This window comes from Cydia fagiglandana, chromosome 17, assembly GCF_963556715.1.
Source record: "Cydia fagiglandana chromosome 17, ilCydFagi1.1, whole genome shotgun sequence".
Lineage (NCBI taxonomy): Eukaryota > Metazoa > Arthropoda > Insecta > Lepidoptera > Tortricidae > Cydia > Cydia fagiglandana.
The window spans coordinates 72644-96564 of record NC_085948.1 but is presented as its reverse complement, the minus strand read 5'-3'; the positions used below and the strand labels follow the sequence as shown (position 1 = coordinate 96564).

Below are 23921 nucleotides of genomic sequence, written 5' to 3'. Positions count from 1 at the left end.
AATTTTGGAAGACATTAATAGTATATGACAGTTAAATATCACAGTTTTTAGAAACAAAGGTAAAATTGACGAAATATTTAAAGTAAGCCGATCTTGTTTTTTAGCAGTTCTAAATAATATTAAAGTCTATATATATGGGATAGAACTAGAAACAAAATCAAATAAAAAATAATAATGAGTTCTAAATTCAAATTGAAGGAGTATACATTTTAAGGTATTATAGGCCAAGCGCGCACCACGATATTAATTTTTGCGACACGATTTTAGAATCGCGCTGTAATATATCGCAGAAAATGCACTGCGCGCACTGCGATGAAAATGAAAAAGTCGACCAGTCGCTTGTCATGAAACGTGTCTTTAATATGCGATTGCTGTATGACTTTGAGCATTTATAACACAAAGGTGATCCCCGTCTATTTCCATAATTAAATGGTCAACATCTAGCGTCTCATTTTGAGACTCCATTGGAGATGCAGGTGCCGAGATGTTGGGGTTTGGAGAGCGAAATGCCGACTGAGGTCCGGCCGGGGTGCGATTTTATTATCATAGTGCGCGCGGGGCCATACAACTCCGCATGCTGCAATTCACTTTGCGACAATCGCGTCGCGAACAATCGCGGAAAAATGTGACAAATCACAATTTAAAAATCGCTGCGATTTTTGTCGCATATGCGCGCACTAACATATAATTACGTTCACGATATCGTTTATGTCAATGCCAAACTGATGGTAGCCGTACGGAACACTAAATGCCTCGAGCTATCTCGGACTTGGCCAAATTATTGTATTTACTTAACATAACCGCATCGCAACTCAAAATTGTTTAAAATTTGTATTAGGTTTAGGTATAATTCATCGTTTTTTTTTTAATATTTGTTATTATTATTATTTGTGATAGCATAGCTTAGGGATCATCCATTAATTACGTCACACGAATTTACGAATTTCTAGGTTTTTTGACCCCTCTCCCCCTCCTTGTCACACTTGGTCACATTTTGCAAATCCCTCCCCACCTGGTGTGACGTCACATTTTAGGCAATTTTGTTTTCAACGAAATCGGCAATACTAACCCGGCATTTTTTTTTTTTGATAAAAAAATATTTTTGGTAAAAGAAATATTAGTAATTTTATAACACAAAATTGTTTGGCTTATCAACTACCTACATATTAAAGAAAAACAATTTAAATTTAAAATTATAATTATTTATTGATTCTTTTCTTAAATAGAGAGCTTACAACAACATTCAGTAAACTTACAATTAATTTGAGACTCGAATAAAATTTATAAAATACAAGATTTAGTAAAAAGTATACGATTGAAAAATAATGTAGACTATAAACAGAAGAACACTTACACATAATAAATGTACATACAACAAGGCACCTGCGATCACATCAGGAATCATTGATTAGCGCTGAAAATTACATCTCAGAACATTCAAACATGTTAAACTACACATACAACATATAAAGGTGTTATAAATATATTTTAATGTTATGATAGCTCAGTGTACAGTAAAGTAAAAATACTTAAAAATATAAAATAACAAGTGTAGAAGTAGAAAAGATATTGTAGATTTATTAGAATGTAATAGTTTTGTATTGTTATAAGCGTTTTTAACCATTTAAAAGTAATATTTTATTTGAATCACTAGAAAATAATGGCCACCTTATGCTATTCAAGTATTCATGCATCAGCATTCAGCAACCACCACAAAATACCTAGGTGACACAGATAATTTGCGATTGGGGTCTTACTTATAATTTGAAAAAATATTTCGTTTAAAACATAACTCTAACTGCCTGAAAACGCCAATTATTTTATTTATCCAGGGGATTAGCCAAGATAACAATGGGTGGATACAGGACACCAAACGAAACTACAATAGGTACAATAAATAGGTAATGAATCATGTAATTTTGCATAGCATCTGTCATCTCACATGTTTTCTTTGTTTGGCATTTATCGGTGTACGATTGTCATGTTGGCTAGATCCCCAGGTTTGTTCAAAACTAAATTTTCAGATAGATCAGCAGTCTTATATTATTTTCTTTGATAGTTCATAAAGCTGCTCAATTTAGAACTCAATACATTTACACTTAAAGTGTCAAATATACCCAATATTATATTCATAAGCTTTGGTTTAAATTATTTTGGAGAGAATTAACAATAACTCTAATAAGTCGTGTCCAAATTGGAAAGTTTATTTAGTCTATTGTTAAATGGCGTCACCGACGCAGGTCTCTAGATGGGCCGACAAGAGGATTAAGCGCATAACAAGATGGATGGAACTGAAAAAGCCGTTAGCGACACCATCCAGCGACAGCCATTTACTGATATAGAGGAACGCGATTTAGTATAAATATTGTCAGTCATTTTGATTTATTCTTGTATGATATATGGAGTAAGTCGGGCCGGGACGGGCTCCGACGCGACGTCAACTACGACTGACGCTCACATCAGTCACGAACGTCAGCGCGCTGAGCGCCAAGTGCGGCCCGTGACAGGCGGTGACGTCACTCATTTCGTGACGTTACGCGAGTAGAACGCCATTTCATTAGGAGCGCCGAGAGCCAGGGACGCGACCCACACCAGTTCCCGGCGCCGACCTGCATTATTAGGCGCACCTAGAGCTAGGAAGCGGAGGGACATCACCTAGGTCCTAGAATATAGATTTGAATAGAGGTCACGTCAGTAGCACGTTTATTCGCGGTGGTCGGCGCCGAGCGCGGCGCAGGCGGCGTCGTTGGGCGCGCCGAGCGCGAGCGTGCGGCCCGGCGCGCGGCGTGACGTCACCCGCGCGCGGCGCACGCGCAGCAGACCGGCGCCCAGCACGGACTCCAGCGTCACGTTGCGGCTGAAACATTAACGTCGCATATCAGTTATGTAACATACCCCGTGCATTACAAATGCGTCTCCGTGATGCGACAGGCAAATTTCGAATAGTAAAATGTTCGTTTTTAAATACCTGTAGGTGTAGTCAGGAACTGCGGTATGCACGCACAACTGTGGCTTATCGTAGAAATCTAGCGCCGCTGCGATAGTGAGCTCCGGTTCTATCTCCGCGTGCGCTCGCGCCGTGACGTCGCCCCACTTGGTGCGCAGGCGCAGGGTCCAGGTCTCGACGCCGGCCCCGCGCAGCGCCAGCCCCGCGCGCGCCGTGCGACCCCAGAGGGACACTTGCGCCTGAAATCATCAACAACATGCTCACAACTTGTTTAAAACAATATTACGTATGAGGCGTAGCGGTGGGTGACGCGGCGCGGGGGAGGGGGGGAGGCACTCGTGCCCGACGTGGCCACCCAAGTAGCACAGATAGCTCTATAACTAATCACAAGTGAACTATTATGAAGCTAATAGACGTATAATGGAACATATGTGGCACATAATACAGCTTGACGGTTAACATGTTTACCGCTAAGCAACTTTTATTACGCTGACTTTTAAGGGAGCACGAGTGAACTGTTATGAAGATAATAGACGCATAATGGAACACCTGTGGCGCATAATACAGCTTATCGCTGAACGTTTTTACCGCTATGCAGCTTTTATTACGCTGACTTTTTAAGGAAGCACAAATGAACTATTATGAAGCCAATAGACGTATAATGGAACATACGTGGCGCATAATACAACTTATCGCTGAACATGTTTACCGCTAAGCAGCTTTTATTACACTGACTTTTAAGGGAGCACGAGTGAACTAATATGAAGCCAATAGACGTTTAATGGAACACATGGGGCGCATAATACTGCTTATCACTGAACATGTTTACCGTTAAAGCAGCTTTTATTTCGCTGACTTATTATAAGGGAGAGCGAGTGAACTATTATGAAACCAATAGACGTATAATCGAACACATGTGGCGCATAATTCGGCTTAGCGCTGAACATGTTTACCGCTAAGCAGCCTATTAAACTACCATTGAGACTGTGTGTATAGCGGCTATTTAAACGTTCACAAGATGCCTTATAACTGTTTAGAGGTTCACTAGTGTATCGAAAGAACGACTTGGACTTTATAGTGGTTCACTTAAGTATCTTTATCAGATATATAACAGTCGTATGCTGCATATTAGAATTTTAACGGTTCACGTTGCTTTTTAACATTGACCGCCATTTTATTGTATATAACCTACAAAATTGAAATTACTTTTCTAACTTTTAGTAGTAGTAGTAGTAGTAGTAGTAGTAGTAGTAGTAGTAGTAGTAGTAATCACTTTATTGTACACAACACAGGTTTACAAAAATAAATTACAGTAATGGAAGTACAAAGGCGAACTTATCCCTATAAGGGATCTCTTCCAGCTAACCTTCGATTAGATGAGAGGAAAACTCCAGTCAGGTCAGATAGACAAACTTACGGGATGTACAGTAATATTTAGAAAAAGTAAACTAACGTATTGTCAACTCATAAAATACATAAATAATATTATCGAATAAAATACATAAAATACATACTAGCATACATACAATACAATACAATATATATATATATATATATACAAGTTTAAAGTAGAAATAAAGGTTAGTACTTAACCAGATCACGCTGATTGGAAAGCCAAAGCTTCTTCAGATTAGCCTTGAGTGACGCCACAGACTGGGACCGCCTGAGCGACAGGGGCAACTCGTTCCACAACTTCACAGCGCGCACCGTAAAAGAATTTGCATATGTTCGCGTCTTATTAGGCGGAATAGTAAGCGTGAGATTACAGCTAGATCGTAAACGGTGATCACTTCCTTCAGCCAGATAGCTAAATCTTTCCGTTAGGTAAGATGGGGAACGGGGGTTGAAGAGTATATTGAACAGCAACGACACGACATGCACATCTCTGCGTCGGCGGATCGGTAACCATTCGAGCTGGGAGCGAAAGTTGGAGACGTGATCATATTTACGGAGGCCAAATATATACTTGATGCAAACATTTTGTAAACGCTCAAGTTTATCCAGCAATTCCTCATTAAGGTCCAGATACGCAACGTCACCATAGTCTAGCAGAGGGAGCAAGAGCGAACGGGCAAGAGTCAGTTTAGTATGAAGTGGGAGAAAATTCTGCAGCCGTCGAAGAGAGTGGAGGGATCCAAAAACTTTTTTACTCACCTCAGCAACATGGGGAGACCAAGAAAGCGTCTGATCCATGGTGATACCCAAATTTCGGACAGTAGAGGAGAGAGGGATATTAGTCCCATCAAACAAAATGTCGGGTACCGCCATGTCCGAAAGCTTGCTTACATAATAAGGACTACCAATAATAATCGCCTGCGACTTCCTAGCATTGATTTTCAAACCAAATTTGCACGCCCAGTCCCGTATGGATTTCAAATCAAGGTTGATTTGAGTAATCAATGAAGGAAGATCATCTATACTGGCCGCTGCATAAATCTGAAGATCGTCTGCGTAAAGATGGTATGATGATGTAAGTGCTTCGGTGATGCCATTAATAAAAATAGAGAAAAGAAGGGGAGAAAGCACTCCTCCTTGCGGGACGCCAGCGGTGAGCTCACACCAGTCGGACAGCTTGTCATCTACTCTGACCCGCTGGCGTCTGCCAGAAAGGTAGCTATGAAACCACGAGAGGGAAGTTTGTGAGATTTTTAGAGTGCTGAGTGTGCCTAGAAGGATGTCAAAGTCTACAGTGTCGAAGGCACTACTAAAATCAAGAAGAACAAGGACAGTTAGCTTTTTGCACTCTATATTAAAACGAATGTCGTCGGTAACTTTAACCAAAGCGGTGACTGTGCTATGCCCGGGGCGAAACCCAGATTGGAGAGGGTTAAACAATGAATTTTTATTAAGATGGGATTGCAGGCGACGGTTAACGAAATGTTCAATAATTTTTGATAGTATAGGAAGAATGGAGATAGGACGATATTGGGAGAAAGATGCAGGATTGGAGGTTTTTGGGAGAGGAATGACATGTGCATACTTCCAGGATGCCGGAAACGTGCCACTGGAAAGGGAGAAATTAATAATGTTAGAGATGATAGGAGAAATAAAATCCGCCACGAGCATGAGCATATCTACACTAAGGTTATCGTCACCGACGGCTTTCGTTTTAATAGTTTTGAGGATTGCTTGGGTCTCTTGTGCAGAAATACAGCCGAGTTCAAAAGGATCTACGCTGGCGTTGGTTGTAGAAGCTGCAAGAAGTGACAAGGTAGAATGTTTAAGGGAACGGTCCAGAGTAACTGGTGAAGTACTGAAGTATTGGTTAATGCCATTTATATCGAGGATACTGGATGAACTAGATTGAGATTTGCCCACCCCGAGTGATTTTAAGAACTTCCATAATTTAGCGGGGGGACATTCATCAATGGAACTGTGGATGTATCGACGTTTTGACTCCCTGCAGACCTTATTGCAGCGGTTACGTAACGATAGATACTTCTGACGATTACTATCTGAAGGGCTTTGTCGAAATTTTACGCGAGCTCGATCACGCTTGGCCATCTGCGTCTTAATATCCGGCGTGAGCCACGGCGCAGGAAGGTGTTTGACGCGTGTAGGTTTCAAGGGCGCGTGTTTGTCAAAAATCGCAAGCAGTATATCATTGAAAGCCCTTACCCTCATGTCGATATCTGCAAGACTCTCCAACCCTTGCCAATCCGCATTAGATAAGTCGGCATAAAAGGCTTGTAAATCTAAGTCCCGCAGGTTTCGCCGCATTATAATTTTGTGCCTACGTTTTGGAGGACGGATTTTAAAAGCAGCGTATATTAAATCATGGTTGGAGAAGCCAGCAGCATTAAACTGCCCATGAAAGGAAACTAAGTCTGGAGAAGAGGTGATAATGAGGTCTAATAAAGAAGGAGGACCGTTATGCGGGAAGTGAGTAGCTGTGAGGGGTAAGACGCTTAGGTTTAAGGACGTAGCAAGAGAATAAAGCTTAGAGGAGCGAAGATCATTTTTTAGGAGGCAGGTGTTGAAATCGCCCATGAGAATACTATGGTCAAACTGGGGGGTTATATCAACTAATATATCATACAGAGCATTGAAATAATTTATGCTGGAGGAAGGGCTGTAAAAAACGCCTAGAAGAACTTTGGAATGATGTAATACGACTTCTAAAAAAAGATGCTCGGCAGAGACTTTTAAGGGTAACAATAAGATTTTGTGCATGAGTTCTTAACCTAAATCATTAGTTTAGTACTTCCTATAACGTATGAAATAGTTTTTACACATAGCTTATTTATATCATTAATTTAAATAAATCCTGATTATTTTCGTGGCGCACTGAATTTTTTTTAGATAATGTATATATATATATATAATGTCAATAAACTTGCATTCCCAAACATCTTTCTCGCATTAATATAAAAAAGATCAAGTACTAACATTTAACTAAACACTTTAACAAAATGACTTATGGTGTCGTTGCGCTAAACGTTTTTGCTTCAATATAAATATGTTCACCTCTGCGTCGTCGTCACTAAACTAAATAATATCTAGCTGTTTTTTAAGGCAGAGGTGTAAAAGTATGTTAATATTTAATAATTATCTTTTATTCAGCCCAACGTCAATCTTTCCCGGTATTAGGGCGCACATGTGACATATTAACCGAATAAAGGGTAACCGGAGGTCTCTCACCCGGTCAATATACACCTCTCATAACTCCCGTTACCCCTTATAATTCCGTTAAATCGCCGCCACAATGCTCTTAAGCGGCTAAGTGAACTCGAGGCTGCCTAAATCTGTGTCCATTTAAGAGTTATAAAAGCCGAAAAGACGCTCATACAGCACTTATGCAGCTTTTATATTCCAGCTTCGAGCGTATTCGTAGTTCATTATGCGGCTGCTATACTCGGGCGGCACCGTTACCTGCGCGTCCTGCGCCAGCGCCAGCGCCCGCCGCCCCGTGGCGCGCAGCACGGCGCCGGCCTGCAGCGCGTAGCGGCGCGCGGCGTGCGCGCGCGGCAGCACGGCGCGCAGCACCGGCGTGGGCGCCGAGCCCGTTACCTGCGCGTCCTGCGCCAGCGCCAGCGCCCGCCGCCCCGTGGCGCGCAGCACGGCGCCGGCCTGCAGCGCGTAGCGGCGCGCGGCGTGCGCGCGCGGCAGCACGGCGCGCAGCACCGGCGTGGGCGCCGAGCCCGTTACCTGCGCGTCCTGCGCCAGCGCCAGCGCCCGCCGCCCCGTGGCGCGCAGCACGGCGCCGGCCTGCAGCGCGTAGCGGCGCGCGGCGTGCGCGCGCGGCAGCACGGCGCGCAGCACCGGCGTGGGCGCCGAGCCCGTTACCTGCGCGTCCTGCGCCAGCGCCAGCGCCCGCCGCCCCGTGGCGCGCAGCACGGCGCCGGCCTGCAGCGCGTAGCGGCGCGCGGCGTGCGCGCGCGGCAGCACGGCGCGCAGCACCGGCGTCGGCGCCGAGCCCGCGCCCGACCAGATGTGGCCCAGCAGCTCGCCCTGGACCACCACACGAACAAACTTATACATGTCGGAGCCTGACACCAGAAAGACGTATTGCAGCGTTATAGTTCATTATTTTAGATCGATTAGCAATGTTGAGCTACGTATTATTTGGTTGTAACGTAATAAATAAAGTTGCGTAGAGAGTAACGCCGTCTATTGGCGCATTGTTGAAATAAAGTTGCATAGAGAGTAACGCCATCTATTGGCGTGTTGTTGAACTAAAATGACAGGTAGAAGGCTTTGGAACGTCGAGAGATTTCTCTTGAGTGAGCGTAGGCACGAGTTGGTATTTTTGTCGGTATGTTGGTAGACTGGTCGAGCAGGTTTGCCAACTTGACTTGAGGCGGGAGCAGTGTGGCTCCGCCGCTGGTAGTTCTTCTTGATCGGACCGCGCTAGAGATCGGACGTACTCGTTAGCCAACCTCGTGCCTAACTCGCTACGTTCCTGAAGGATTATTCTGATAGCTTATAGAATCTAGCGTTCTTTAACCATTTAGCTAAGTGTTTTATTTCAAGTGTTATTTTGATTTCTTATGTTTCATTAGAAGCTTACTTTTGTGAAATAAAGAAAGGATGTGTTATGTGTTGTTTTAACTTGTTTTGAAAAGATTTGTCCCTCTGAGTTTGTTGCCGGTCCCATATAGGGCTAAATCTTCTTAGGCCATATGTCTAGGATTGTAGCCGGCCTAGTTTGACTTGAATAAAGATTTTAACGGTTTTATGTGATCTTTTCATTTTCAAATCCTATGAAGTAAAAAAATAGCAATTACTTCTTTTAAACATTTAGTCCTGAAATATAGTAGGCACTAGTATGGTTAACGAGTCCGAGTGTTTATTTCATGCACTGGTAGCATACTGGTTTAGCTGTGAAGTAATACATCTAGGTGCTGCCCCCACGCGCCCACCGCCTTTAGGACCATCGGTATCCGACATACATATTAATTATAAATGGGTAAATCATACACGAACACTTGAGACCTTACACCCGGTCATTGGTGTTACGACACTCCGTTCTATTTCAATTATTGAAATGTGCTACGGTGGGTACGTATATAGAAACGGAAAGCATAGAAGCGCGCGCTCGCACCTTCTCCCCTCCCCTGCAAAGCTTCGTCGGATCGTTGTGTGTCTATTGTGTGTACCTGTCCGTTGAAGAGCGTGACGTCAGGCCTCCTGACCCCCCCTACGGTGAGCGCTAGCCCCCCCTCGACGGCTTCCTCCTCCTCCGGTTTTAGTTCGTCCTCCGCCTCTCTCGCCGCGGCGGGTATCACTGGAGGCGTCGCGAATGACTCCATGCCGCGCGTCCATATCTCCACCTGCAGACAAACGGACACACATATTCTCAAACGAGTGAGGTAATTTATAATTTACACTATTAAGTACTTACTAAAGACGGCTCCGTAAGGATTTCGTTTAACTCGCAATGGCAAACTTCAAAGAAATGCTTCGTCTAAATAAATAAAAGTGAGCAAAGCGGACTAAACGTGTTCAGAGTCACAACGGTGTCCGCAAAGTCGAGCGGATTCTGTGCGGACTCCGGCAAGGAATGCTAGTAAATTAATTTTAGGATCTTTATTTCGACAAACGAAAACATGTCGTCGCATGTTTTATTTAATTTGCGGTTAACTAGAGGATGATGTAAAGTATTAGAGGTGTGTGTTACTGACGGTGAGCAGATGTAGTTGTTCGAGCGGTGTGTGTGCTGCCAGCTCCACCTTGCCTCGGCTGAGCACGCCCGCGCTGGCCAGCTGCGAGGAGTCCAGCCGCGCCCAGTGCGCTGCACGCTGCAGCACCGACGACGTGCCTGTGTCAGAATATAAGTAACACTATTTCAGTATGTTTTTCATACAGGATGCCTCGCCCCGCCCCGCTCCGAAAGGAATTACCTCACCCCGCAGCGGCGACAGAATCCAGTCCGATTTGCAACGATTTGTTTGGGCTAACAACTTTTCCTTGGAATTCGTTGCCATGATTACGTCTAAGTATTTTCAAGACACACAGCGATTGATTTGATTACCGTATGAAACATCGGTGTGACAAACATGTCGTGGGCACATTGACACTAAAATTATATCCGCACTATGGAGTATTGATCTTGTAGCGTACCATCGTGCGCCCTCCGGAACCAGTCTCTAGGCCTGGGGTCCAGCGAGGGCAGCAGCATCGCCAGCTCGGCGCGGGTCTCGGCCAGCTGCAGCAGCCGCAGCCAGCAGAGCCGCCGCAGTCAGTACCTGCTACCATGCAGTAGTAACCTACCATCGTGCGCCCTCCGGAACCAGTCTCTAGGCCTGGGGTCCAGCGAGGGCAGCAGCATCGCCAGCTCGGCGCGGGTCTCGGCCAGCTGCAGCAGCCGCAGCCAGCAGAGCCGCCGCAGCTCGCGCGGCCCGTGTTCGCGGAGCCCCCGCGTTACTCCCACTGTAATTCGACCATGGTACTCAAGTTAAATAACAAGTTTAATTTTTCCACTGTTAATTTGAACTTGAACGTTGGGCTTGTTATTTGTTTTTTTTTTCAGAATGAGACTAAAATGACATTTTAAGAACTCTCAAACTCGCTTTTATAACGCATAGGAATCCCCTCGAGCGGTAAGTTCATTCAAAATTCACGTTCTAGAGAGAAACAAGTGAGAGTTGGCAAGCAAAACGATGTGGCAATGCCTAATGCACTAACCCCTCGTATATATACGGCCTGTCAAGTTTATAATTGAAGACGAGAGATTTTAAGCATACGAGGGGATAAACAATAAATTCCTTTGAAACTTTGAAGTTAGTGCAGTGAATACTGCAAAGCGGGCGCAGAGTTAGGTCGGTCAGACTGTGAATAGAGGGTACGTACGCAGGGAGAGCGGGCGCTCGGCCGCGGAGAACAGCACCAGCTCGAGCGCGGCGGCGCGCACGGCCAGCGGCCGCGGGCTGCCGAGCCCCAGCGCCACGGCCTCCAGCCGGCGGCGCTGCACGCCGTAGTAGCCCTGCTGACATTACATCTCATAGGGTCGGTTGCACCAAACTGTTCGTATCGTTAAAGAGTTCGCTAAATTTTTATGTATGGAAAGTTTCATAGTAAGGCGCCGGGGCGCGCCGGCTGACGTTGATCAGTCTGTCAAATGTGGTTGGTGCAACTGGCTTATAGTCTAGCGAAACAAATTGTCAACAGAAAAAGGCAGCAGATTTTAATGATGTAGATGCAAAGGGTCGATCTCTTGTAATAAATTAAAGTGTTATTAGACTTTTTTTTGTAGGTACTTTTGTAAGACTAAAAGTAGGTATAATTAATCTGGATCATGTCTTTGCGATGAGGTTTACCAATTCAGTTAGGGCCACTTGCACCATGCAGGGTTAGCCACTAACTCGGAAGTCAGAGTTAACTGTTAACCCAGGGTTACATTGTACTGGTAACTCCGGTTAGTGGCTAACCCTGGAAGTGGCCCTTGCCAGTGTCGACAATGGTATGACATGAGTAACCTATTTAGTTAGAATCAAAATTGATTTGTTTTCATAGTTGTCGGTTACATTTTGTGTCCCTGCTCCCGTTCGAGTCTCAGGGGTGTATGCTCGCTTAAGTCTAGGTGAGATCAGTGCAAGTGTGGTGTATTTGATTTATGTTAGTTACTTTATATAAGGACAACTATCATTGAACGTTCTTTGTTGTGTTCTTAATAACTACTTAAAACTAACTTACAATCTATGTGACCTAAGGACTGTTACTCTTGTACTGAGTGGCCTCCTGCGGTCTTTCTTATTTACGATATACGGAATGTCTCCTATCCTATGGTTAGTGAGCAAAGGGTTAAATTGACCGTAGCCGAGATATGCGTCACCTCGGGTATCAAGGTCCGCTATGTTCAGCTGTTTTAATTTAGTTAGACTTAGCCCGTAGTGCAGCGATAGCGGCGAGGGGTGTTGCGCCCGCGCCGGTGTCTGCGTGTTCTAACAACTCGGCAATCCTGACCTTAGACTCGGCCCATAGTGCTATTGTATTATAGTAGCGTCTCTAAGGTACCTCTTTAGCCACAGCCCGCAGTGCAGCGATGGCGGCGAGCGCGGTCGCGCGTGCGCCTGTCTCGGCGTGCTCCAGCAACAGCTCGACCAGCTCGGGCCTCCGGAGCTGTCCGAGAGCGAGGATCCGCGCCGCGGAGCATGCGTCCTCCTGTCGACCAATCACAGATTTTTTCCGCTTGTAGCAATAATATAGAAACTACAGAAACTGTAATAACGACAAGTAGCAATTAAAAGCATTGTATTATGTGTAGAGTTAAAGGTGACTCAGCTCAGGTAAAAAGCACTTCAAATTGTATGAAAGCATCTCATAACAATCAGTCAGATTCATATAATATGTATTCTCATTTCTTTTATTGATTTTATTTCTTTTCCTTTTGTAAGAATTTGATATGTTTTCTGAAAGAGCTACGTATTTGTATAAAGTTATGTACTCACTGAGTATAATTGCATGAATTCTATAGTAATTTAAATTGTATTTTTCTTAATTACTCGTAATGCATGTTAATTATAAGATGTAATAATGTTTTGAAAAGATGTGTCCCGTCGAGTTTGTTGCCGGTCCCATAATATATTGGGATACCCTCCTCCAATTGAGGGGGGATTTAAATCTTCTCGGGGCAGAGGTGTACGGTTGGAGCCGGTAAAGGTTTATTTGACGTTCATAAGCGCATTGTAATATGCCTACTTCAATAAACAATTTTTTATCTTTTATCTATACGCAAAATCAATCGTTCTCTAGCCTTACTAAAATATCGCGTATGATCGTCGCATTAGGTCACTCCGGAAATCGCTTGTCGTAAGTAGTTTTCAATTTTTTTGTGCACTCACCTTCACGCATTTCCGACGTAGAGAACGTTTGAGTAAACGCCCGCCTTTTAGCTTTCGTACTCATGTTCCGTGTTAAAAGTTTTTAAGAATCAATCGGTATAATCGTACAGATATATCGAAGCGGCCAAGTTGTTCAACAATATCTAAACTTTACATCACAAACAACCCCAATTAATATCGTAACGAGTGCATTAGGTACTGTATGTAATACGTACCTTGCACTTGGAGAGTGTTCTCGTGAGCGAGTTCTTGACCTCGGTAGCGAGCGCCCCCCTGGCGGGGTGGGGCGCTTGGCGCGCCGCCGCCGCCGCCGCCAGCGCCGCCGCGGGGGCCAGCGCGCCGCCCGTGGCGCCGAGCTTCATCGCGTCGCGGACCACGAACTTAACAGAGTAACATACGACCGATACTTTCAAGGAATCACAATTTATAAACACACGATTAAAATACAGTTTGGTCGAGATATTCTCGCGACAGTCACTTAGGTTGCAGTTGTAGCGTCCCCTCCCCCCCTCCCGCTCCCCCGACGTACCTCCTCCACCTGCGGCGCTATAGCCAGTGCGGCGAGATATTCCCTGCCGAGGTGTTCTCGTGGCGGTTCTTTAGCCTGCAGTTGTAGCGTCTCACGCGCAGCCAAATGTGCGCCGCGTGACCCCGACAGGCCGAGTACGCGGACTAGGCCTTCTCTGAAAACGTAAAATAACTGTATCGTTAAAAAACATTTCTTACTGGATTATAAAAAAAATACTATCGTCAAATAACCTGTTACTTTAGGAAATTGTAACAGTTCAAAAACAAAATAAGTATACTTAGATAAAAGTAGTTACGTTTTAGTGATTCATTTCGAGACTAGTATTTTCTTTTGCGAAAGTGCAATCTAATGAGACCCTTTAATTTTAGCATATTTAAGCTTTGGGATGGTCGAGCAAAGTTGTCGGCTCCTTAGTTGAAGCTGTCCTCAATCCGGGCAACAACAGCAACTGAGGGTCATAAACACTTACAACTCGTCAGTATCGGGATGGTCGAGCAGAGCTGTCAGCTCTTTAGCCGTGGCGGCACGTATGGCGGGCAGCAACGCCAGCGTGGCCGCGGCCGCCTCCGCGCTGCCGGCGCGCGCTTCCTCGACGGCCGCGCGGTGCGCTGACAGTGCCGAGGACAGGGACTCCTTCGCAATTACTAATCATGAGGTTGTGGGCAGAGACATGTTGAGGTTGAGGTTGTGGGTTGTGGGTGTTGTGAGGATGTGACTTATTTGAAATACTTGTATTTAAAATGCAAAATACCTATTTTGTATTTAAATACCTTTTGAAGAAAACTATTTTGTATTTTATTTGAAATAGTTTTTGGGACCTATTTTCTATTTTCAAAATACAAAATACTTTATACTCGTATAGTTCGTTTTTTTTAGCATTAGAAAGAACTTGAAAGAAGGTAAGCGATCTTGACATGTCTTTTAATTGAAAAACGCTTTTTAAAAATCAAAAACTATTACTTATGAAAGCAAAAGAATATAAATGATCGTATTAGATTCATAATTGTTACATATTTGCCGTAACTTTTTTTTTAATGTTTTTGTCAATTTAAAAGACACATCACGATTGTTTACCTAATTTCTAATGCTAAAAAAAACGAGGTATAGTAGGTAGGTAATGTAGGTAGGAGTTACAATCTCTTCTGATGTTACAATCCTGGCAACTCTCTCATTCTTTTAACATGGAACTGTTGAATCTGTTTAGTAACGTCGCACATGACCACAAGCGTACCGAGTGGTTAAAAAAGTGGAATCTTGAGTGTTGCGAGGGTTTCAAGGCACGAGAGGAGAACAAACTTTTCTGCCCTGGTGAAACACAAACGAGACGTTTTCATTACACTAACGAGAGGCATAATACTAGCTGTAAAACATTACTAATGCTTTAAAAGTTGGCTGTTAAAAACCGTCATCCATACCTACATCCTACCGGTTAATATGAGCAAACAACTAGGCACTTTAGATAGAGGATTGATTTCAAAGAATAAAGAGAGTCTTTTCAACTCGGAAATTCCGAGTAATACTTTTTAATTCAGACTAGGTATTCACTACTCAGAGTACCTTTTATCGCAAAGTATTTGTATTTTTAAAAAGTATTTTGAAAATACCTATTTCGTATTTTGTATTTAAATACAAATTCAAAAACTATTTTGTATTTTGCATTTGAAATAGTATTATCAAGGAAGTGTTTGTATTTTGTATTTAAATACTTTTTATAAAGTATTTTTCACATCTCTGGACTTGTGGGTGTGGTTGGTTGTGGAAAAATAGCTACTTAGCAGCAACGATTGGTTGCCAGAGCTCATAAAAATATGTTGACGTCAATATTATAAGTATCGTAGGTACCCCGACTTGTACGAATGAGTTTGTGGTCACGGAAAGACAGCTGTGGTCTTTGCGTGACCACAGCTGGTGCAACTCAGCTGAAACGTCGGAATTAAAGGTAAAAAGAATGAAATTATATCGCGGTAGACCCGTTTGTGTAATTGAATATGTGTACAAAACGCGAGAGTTTAAAGAGTTTCTTGTAACCAACCAAATTATCCCCTAAAAGGCCTCGTTCTCAGTTAGTAAATGGCTTAGGACTCTCTGGGTTGGAAGGTCAGATGGATGGCAGTCACTTTTGTACCCAAGGCCTGCGCAATTTTTGGGATTAGGTTCCAAGAGCGAACGCAATAAAAAAGCTTAATTGCAGGATTAACCGTTAAATTATAAGGCTTAAGGATGTCAGAATTTATGTAAAATTTAACCCTATCACTTTGACACAAAGTTCAAAATCATATGGAAAATATATTCCCTCTGCCGTATAAAGGCTCAATAAAGAGAAATAAAAATTAACAATAAAATATGTGTGTACCTAGGATAAATCTATAGAACAATAGCCATATCAAAACAGTAGTAATGACACTCACGACATCCGTTTACAAGTGGAGTCGGCCAGATGAAGCGATATAACTCGTAAACTAGGTATAAATACTTAACACAGCCGTGATGTTGCAACCGATAGTGCATAATATACCTACATTACAAATGCACCTGAAATGTACCTAAACATGAAATGGAGAGCTAAACCGGCGCATAACCTGTAAAGTGTTGTGTTTATTCTCCAACACTGCAGCAGGTTTCAAAACCTTTTTAGTAGCAGAGTTAGCGTCATTGCTGTGGACACCATCAAGTAAATGGGCCTTATTTTCTTGCTGCCTTCTACTTCTTAAAAAGCTATAAAATGCAAGGATTGGAAAAAGTATACTAGTCCGCAGGAAACGCCCGTTTTCCGTAACATTCTTGGTTCTAATTGACGCTATTTGTCTAAAAATTAAGAAGGTACCTTATAATTTGAAATCATTTGAATTTCTATTGATACCTTACATCATACAAATCTTGTATTAGGTATTTGTTCTTCATATTCTTGAGTGGTCGACTGACTCCAATAATTGCGACCCTAAATGTCATGAGTCATGACTAGCAGGAATATAAATGCATTGTAATTTCGGTCGTAGCTGTTGAGTATTCTTGTGTGAATGATACATATCCGATCCGTCGCCAACCGCGTGGATACAGCAAAAATTAACTGACTATTGATATACCTTATCCCGTAACGACAAGGTTTACATAGTAGTGCCTAAACTGTGTCAACAGCTCGGGCAGGGGTCAGTGCGCGTGAGATAAGCGGCGCTATCTCCACAAACTAAGTTCACGGACGCGACACATTGGTTTAACAGACGCGCCGCGCTGACGCTGACGTGGCGTTACGACATGGGCTGTTAAATTAACATTACGTAGGTACAGATAATTGGGAAAGCTTTTGTTACTCAAAGTTCTTGTGTCTTTCATATACGATATAAGGTTTCATTTGGCTTGGCTTGTGTGAAAGATTTATTTTATCTAATCTGTTATATCGATATCACTACTATGTAATACTTATAATGCACAAGTAACTCTGTCCGTCTGTTAAGGGGATCCCATGCCCCAATGACCTTCGAACTGAATCCCTTAGTTTTCTAATGTTTTTGTAGCTCATCATATTAACAACAACGGCTTTAAACTATATAGTATCCCAGATTAACTTCAAAGTTCATTGTCTTCGAGATAAGTATTTGGCATAAAAGTTGAACAATTTTGGGGCAAAAAGTGGTTTTCTATTAGCCATTCTAAAAATAAGTTCACAATCCAGTAAACAAAAATGGAGAGAAAAGATTGAAGAACCGATAGCCGTTTGCCTTGGAAAACCCCAACAAAACCTGTGAAAGAGAGAGAAGTACCTTTGGCTCATCATCGGATTCGGGTCTCAGTTCGAGCGGTAGCGGTGTGGGCTGCAGGGCGGGTAGCCGCCCTCGCGCAGCGGCTAGATCTGCAGGAGACGCGGGCGCCGGCGCGGGCGCACCCGCGCGGCCCAGCATGTGCAGTGCGCGCGCCTAGGAAAACACTCTCAAATTATATACAGGAATGTGTATTAGAAAACAATGATTAGAACCAGCGAGATGATGACTGCGAATGATCACAAGAAAAGAAACATTGATGAACCTTTAGCGCGTGTGCGCGGTCGGTGCCGCGCAGGAGCAGCACTTCGTCGGCGGTGATGGTGTCGAGGAGTCCGGCCGAGGAAAGTTGGTAGCGCACCACTCGCCGCCGCTCCGCGCACCCGTCGTTCTCGTCCTCGTCTACCGTTTCTTGCCACGTGCATTGCATCTGGAGACAACATCATGAAAGTACCTAGATGGGTATTTAAATCTAACTTTAGGTATAAAACCCATAAGTCAGATTTTCTAGATTATTTTTGGGTATGCTCATTCATATATGGCCTACACTAATATGTGAGAAATTGCTAATCTTATTATCTTGACCAGTTGAAAATGGTGTCTAAGACTCTTACTTAGGACACTTACATATAAAAACGTGGTAGGTAAGAAAAATAATCTATTTAAGTACATATTAAATATATAATAGGTAAATATTTTATGTCTTCGAAAAATATAATTCCAGCATATTTATAAATACAAACCTTGCTTTTCCTGAAGACCAGTTCGGAGACGGCATCATAGTGCACGTGACAGTAGCCCGACACGTCTGTCTCATTGCGCTCACCCTCCTCTACTTGGAACTGAACAACAAACAATACATTTTTCACCACTGATCTCTTTTACATAGGAGCTGTATTTGTTGGCATGGTACTTTGTAATCACCATAAAGCATTATCCAAAGAAAATCTCTTTGTATTCAAAACAGTATTTAGAGATGGAAATAGAGGTTCTTATTTGCATCCTACTACATCATCAACTGACTAAATTATTATGCACTTCAGACATCTTACTCGTATATTTAATTGAACCCACACCTAATTGCTGCATGTGTTTATCATTTGTTGCAATATTTGTTTGTGATCATCACAAACTCATTATACAAAGATTATTACGTGATTATCACATCAAAAGATAATTACGTGTATTTATCATTAACTAAGTTATTAAAGTTATTATGCATATCAAAACCATATTTTAAATATTTAATTAAACCAAAACTAAATTAAATCATCTAAACATTTAATGATGATTAATGGTTTTTAAGATTATTACTATTGTATGTGTGTTAGTCTGTAAATAAGATATTTATTCTGATTAATAACCTGGAACAAACTGATGAGAGCCTTCTTATAGTCCAGCACATCAGGAGGGTCAGATGGGTCAAGAAAGGCCTCGGTAATGTGGCCTTCACTCCACACAGCTAGGAACTCGGAGCTGGGCATGGAGTCCCATATAGAAGGCTTCGGGAGGAACTCCGCATTCTGGTGCTTGCCTCGGAGCATCAGCTGGGGAGACTCCAGCTGCAAAATGCGGGTTTCTTATAATATGTGAAATTATGATAATATTTTTTTAGTGCTCTTCTGTATAGTGTGGCATAGTTTCACCTTGTAGACTCAACTGACTGTGTTTAAAACAGACTTAATTAATTAATCCTAAACTTGTATATAAAAAGGTAATAACTTACAACAACAAAACTTTTTGTTTTTATACCATGCCGGTGGCAAACAAGCACACGGCGCGCCGGAACAACCTGAGTATGCAACATTGTACTTTTAACACTCTTTTACTTTACCTTGACCTATAAACTTAGACCAATTGATTATGAAGTATTATATGATTATGTTCATGAACATAACATACTTAATAATTATTAATCAATCATATAACATAATGTAAATATGGGAAGAGAGAGCACATGAGTATGATATAAGAAGTTTTAAGTTATGCACAAGCCGGTAGTATAGGATGCGCAGGAGTACCGTGAAGTGCAGCAACAGCCCTTGTGCCAGCGGCTGCGCGCGCAGCGTGAGCGCGGCCTGCAGGCGATACCCTAGCTCCCCTCCCGTGGTCGCCGCGTCGCTCAGCAGCACGCTGGACGCCACCGACCAGCGCGAGGCGCCCTGCAGCGCCGGCGCCGGCTCCGCTGCGCCCGCAGCCAGATATGCGCACGCGCACAACAACACCAGCATCGTTAGCACTTCGCGTCCACGTCACGTCACACTGCTGCCGCGCGTTCTGGACAAATAGGGACACGTCCCGTGTCTCCGGATATTGCTCGTAAACTGTCAAACTTGCCGGCTTTGGCGGCTTTGGTAGAACTTTGTTATCTGTTTACGTCATTACGCTATCGATACTTTTGTTTCCATATCGAAACATGATACTCTGTCTTTGTTTTACACTTATTTAGTGACAGAGACGGTAATAAAATGTTACGAGTACGAGTTGACCATGTTGACATGTTGACTATGACAGTGACGTTTCCCCGCTATTTGAGACAACGTTTAAGGTGGTTCTCCTTGCTCGATTTTCATACAACTTTCTTGGCACCCTAGCTCCTATTATATAGGGTTTCTTCACTTGTATATGTAATGTTTGGGTAGTATATACATTTCTATCTTCGCTTAACGTAAAAAAATACTAGATTTTGATTAAAATTATTAAGAAAAAAGCCTTTGAATATTGGTAAAATTTTGCCTCATTGCTTGTTTGTGTGAGTGATGCTTATAGTATCGGTGTAATTCTAACATGGCGACTTCATTTGACAAGTAATCATTTTTAATTTGTCAAAGGTGTAACAGATGGCACTTTAAAACCGCAACACAGATTACCTGTGTATTTTGTTTTATTTTCACTCAATAGAGGGAGGTATATTTAATGCACAAAGCATGTTACGAGTATACCTCCTTTCTGATATAATTTCATTCCCAGATTTAATATAACTTAATAATTATTATGATTATTACACAATAAAATACATTTATATATTTATAGAAAGGTCAGTCCAAACAATCATTCGCGTTACGGTCGTCCACCGAAAACCCTTGTGAATTCTGCTTTCGTTTCGGTAAATGTTCTCTGGAAAAGCCTATATTTATTGTAACAATGATTTTTAAACTAAAATACCTAGCTATATTTTTCTCAAAAATATATAGGTATGTGGAGAAAAATTTCATCTTCTTGTAAATAAACAAGATTCTATAATATCTTCTGCTTGTGCATAACAATAACATTAGTAGATGATATTTTTAGGGTTCCGTACCCAAAGGGTAAAACGGGACCCTATTACTAAGACTTCGCTGTCCGTCCGTCTGTCCGTCTGTCTGTCACCAGGCTGTATCTCACGAACCGTGATAGCTAGACAGTTGAAATTTTCACAGATGATGTATTTCTGTTGCCGCTATAACAACAAATACTAAAAACAGAATAAAATAAAGATTTAAATGGGGCTCCCATACAACAAACGTGATTTTTGACCAAAGTTAAGCAACGTCGGGAGTGGTCAGTACTTGGATGGGTGACCGTTTTTTTTTTTTGCTTTTTTTTTTTTTTTTTTGCATTATGGTACGGAACCCTTCGTGCGAGAGTCCGACTCGCACTTGCCTGGTTTTTTTTCAAAAATGCTGCCTTTCACCCGAGTTAAAACACTCTACTTTTCATTTCGCATACGAGGAAAGTAAAATGCATGTGTTTTTTTAAATACATTTTTATAGTAGGTGTTTTTGAGAGTAGGTATTTTTTTAAAGTAGGTATTTTCAATTAACAATTTGGCCAAAAGTAATTTATGGAATGGGGAGTCAAATATCAGAATGGAAATTGTATAACAAATCCATTTATACCCAAATTTCAATTGCTTATTGTAAAAAGAATAATAAAATCGTACTTGGAATTGGAACCTAAACTGCTCTAGTGCAGAAACGTATCATTTCCTGCACACCTTTTACAACAACAATGACCCTCTTTCATATATTCGGTCAAATTGTGCTTTTTGAAAAACTAATTATAGCCAGCCTTTTATGAATGTAGTATGATACCTTAGGGTATGGTGCTTTACGCACACTAGCGTCCCTTCCCCTCCCCCTGACACAACCCACCCTTTTTGCATGAAATATGTCCCGGTTCACAGTTTTTTACATTTTTTGAGGAAAGTATACATTTTAGGAAAAAAGTGTCAATGAAAGAAATAATCCTTAATAAATTCTTAATAAAAAAGGTCATATTCATTTTTTTAATATGATGCACCTAAATCATGTATTAGCTTGTCAAAATTCGAAATAACATAGTTTTTACTTAGGGTTCGAAACTCATTTATTATACACGGTGTAACATGAGGAAACCGAATAATTTTAACAGCGTATTCCTAATCACATTTAGAGACAAAAATATCCTATAAACTTTTTTGAAATTCGCCTAGTTTCAGAGTTAATACCAATAAAAAAAAACAAGTTTCTATTGTTACATAGTTCAAAACGCCTTTTTGATGGCGATGTTGCTACTATGGGATTTAGTCTAAATATCCTTATTGATATGTCAAAAAGTGACAAGTAACACTTTGCAAAAACTAAGTTTTACGAAAAAAAAAACCATTTTAAGTGACAAGTTTACCAATAGCATTTAATTTTTATATACAAATTCATTCATAAAATTAAAAAAAAACCAAACAAAATTTTTTTTTGGCGAAATTGACCTAAACACATATTACATCTTTTCCTTTTTTTTGACCTCATGTATACATTTTAGGATAAAAGTGTCAATGAAAGAAATAGTTCCTTATTAAATTCTTAGTAAAAAAGGTTATATTCATTTTATATAAGAAATGCGAAAGATTTTATTTCTGAGGTCAAATTAAAAGGAGGAAGAAATGTTTGTATGAGTATAGGTCAATTTCGCCGAAAACAATTTTTTTTATTGTTTTTAGGGTTCCGTACCTCAAAACGAAAAAGCGGAACCCTTATAGGATCACTCATGCGTCTGTCTGTCTGTCCGTCTGTCACAGCCGATTTTCTCCGGAACTACTGGACCAATCAAGTTGAAATCTGGTACACATATGTAAGTTTGTAAACAAATGAATTTTAAACATGGGGGCCACTTTTGGGGGGTAAATGAAAAAATAAAAAAATAAAAAATTTCAAACTATATCATGTTACATATCAAATGAAAGAGCTTATTGTAAGGATCTCAAATATATATTTTTTTATAATTTTCGAATAAACAGTTTAGAAGTTATTCAAGAAAGTAGGCAAAAAATGACTATTCCCCCCTCCCCCTTTATCTCCGAAACTACTAGGTTTAAAATTTTGAAAAAATACATAAAATAGGTCTATACCTATAGATGACAGGAAAACCTATTACAAATGTACAGTCAAGCGTGAGTCGGACTTAATTACAGTTTTTGATCCGACTCCTACGGATTCTTTAAAGATTTCACTCACGTTTCGCATAAATAATGTTTAGTTTTAAGTTTATAAAATACATATGTATGTTAGTCTGCAAGGAATTTGTAATATGGGCCTTGTTCCCTGAATTAAATATCTAAATAAATAAATAAATAAAATAAAAAATACATTGTTAAAAATTGTGTAATATACGGAATCCTTGGAACGCGAGTCCGACTCGCACTTGGCCGCCATTTTTTAATTTTTTGAATATATATGTATGTACATAAAAAGTAAATGTTATTGGTAAACTTGTCAGTTAACATGGATTTTTACTTTTTTTTCGTAAAACATAGTTTTTGCAACGTGTTACTTAATTGTCATTTTTTGACATATCAATAAGGATATTTAGACTAAATCCCATAGTAACAACATCGCCATCAAAAAGGCGTTTTGAACTATGTAACAATAAAAACTTGTTTTATTTTTTTTAATTGGTATTAACTCTGAAACTAGCCGCATTTCAAAAAAGTTTATAGGACATTTTTGTCTCTAAATATGATCAGGAATACGCTGTCAAAATTATTCGGTTTCCTCGTGTTACACCGTGTATAATAAATGAGTTTGGAATCCTAAGTAAAAACTATGTTATTTCGAATTTTAACAAGCTAATACATGAATGTGCATCATGTAAAAAAATCAATATGACCTTTTTTATTAAGAATTTATTAAGGATTATTTCTTTCATTGACACTTTTTTCCTAAAATATATTCTTTCCTCAAAAAATGTAAAAAACTGTGAACCGGGACATATTTCATGCAAAAAAGGGGGGTTGCGTCAGGGGGAGGGGAAGGGACGCTAGTGTGCGTAAAGCACCATACCCTATGGTATCATACTACATTCATAAAAGGCTGGCTATAATTAGTTTGTCTTCCCCATACATTAGAACACAATTTAACCGAATCAATAGCATGAGAAATGAAACGGATATT

General features: G+C 41.3%; 2 protein-coding genes across 3 annotated transcripts; both read right to left on the bottom strand.

Annotated features, from left to right (window-relative positions):
- Positions 1-1180: 1180 nt before the first annotated feature.
- LOC134672847 (uncharacterized) lies at positions 1181-10622 on the bottom strand. The gene is made up of 6 exons (XM_063530801.1): positions 10511-10622; positions 10072-10208; positions 9547-9720; positions 7820-8398; positions 2969-3186; positions 1181-2857 (listed from the first exon to the last, which is right to left on the bottom strand). Exons 1-6 carry the CDS (start codon positions 10566-10568, stop codon positions 2704-2706), a joined length of 1320 nt encoding a protein of 439 aa, XP_063386871.1. The 5' UTR covers positions 10569-10622; the 3' UTR covers positions 1181-2703.
- A 2-nt stretch (positions 10623-10624) lies between these two features.
- On the bottom strand, positions 10625-19832 carry LOC134672781 (microsomal triglyceride transfer protein large subunit-like). Of its 2 annotated transcripts, none has more exons than XM_063530724.1 (11): positions 19536-19832; positions 18879-19076; positions 18258-18356; positions 17780-17944; positions 17518-17670; positions 14229-14392; positions 13760-13913; positions 13446-13610; positions 12404-12550; positions 11240-11375; positions 10625-10819 (listed from the first exon to the last, which is right to left on the bottom strand). In XM_063530724.1, the coding sequence occupies exons 1-11, from the start codon at positions 19743-19745 to the stop codon at positions 10629-10631; spliced, it is 1782 nt and encodes a 593-aa protein (XP_063386794.1). In that variant the 5' UTR covers positions 19746-19832; the 3' UTR covers positions 10625-10628. The 2 variants fall into 2 exon arrangements, with proteins under 2 accessions (XP_063386794.1, XP_063386795.1); XM_063530725.1 differs by having other exon boundaries at positions 11240-11372.
- Positions 19833-23921: the final 4089 nt, after the last annotated feature.

What these genes read in the sequence shown, in the direction of transcription:
- LOC134672847 (XM_063530801.1), bottom strand. Translation starts at nt 10,568, where the DNA reads ATGCTGCTGCCCTCGCTGGACCCCAGGCCTAGAGACTGGTTCCGGAGG. An exon ending in TCACGCTCTTCAACGGACAG is followed by an intron (nt 8,399 to 9,546) that starts GTACACACAATA and finishes GTGGTGGTCCAG; the next exon opens with GGCGAGCTGCTGGGCCACAT. An exon ending in GTTCCTGACTACACCTACAG is followed by an intron (nt 2,858 to 2,968) that starts GTATTTAAAAAC and finishes TTAATGTTTCAG; the next exon opens with CCGCAACGTGACGCTGGAGT.
- LOC134672781 (XM_063530724.1), bottom strand. Translation starts at nt 19,745, where the DNA reads ATGCTGGTGTTGTTGTGCGCGTGCGCATATCTGGCTGCGGGCGCAGCG. An exon ending in TGGTCTTCAGGAAAAGCAAG is followed by an intron (nt 17,945 to 18,257) that starts GTTTGTATTTAT and finishes TGTTGTCTCCAG; the next exon opens with ATGCAATGCACGTGGCAAGA. An exon ending in ACCGCGCACACGCGCTAAAG is followed by an intron (nt 17,671 to 17,779) that starts GTTCATCAATGT and finishes GTGTTTTCCTAG; the next exon opens with GCGCGCGCACTGCACATGCT.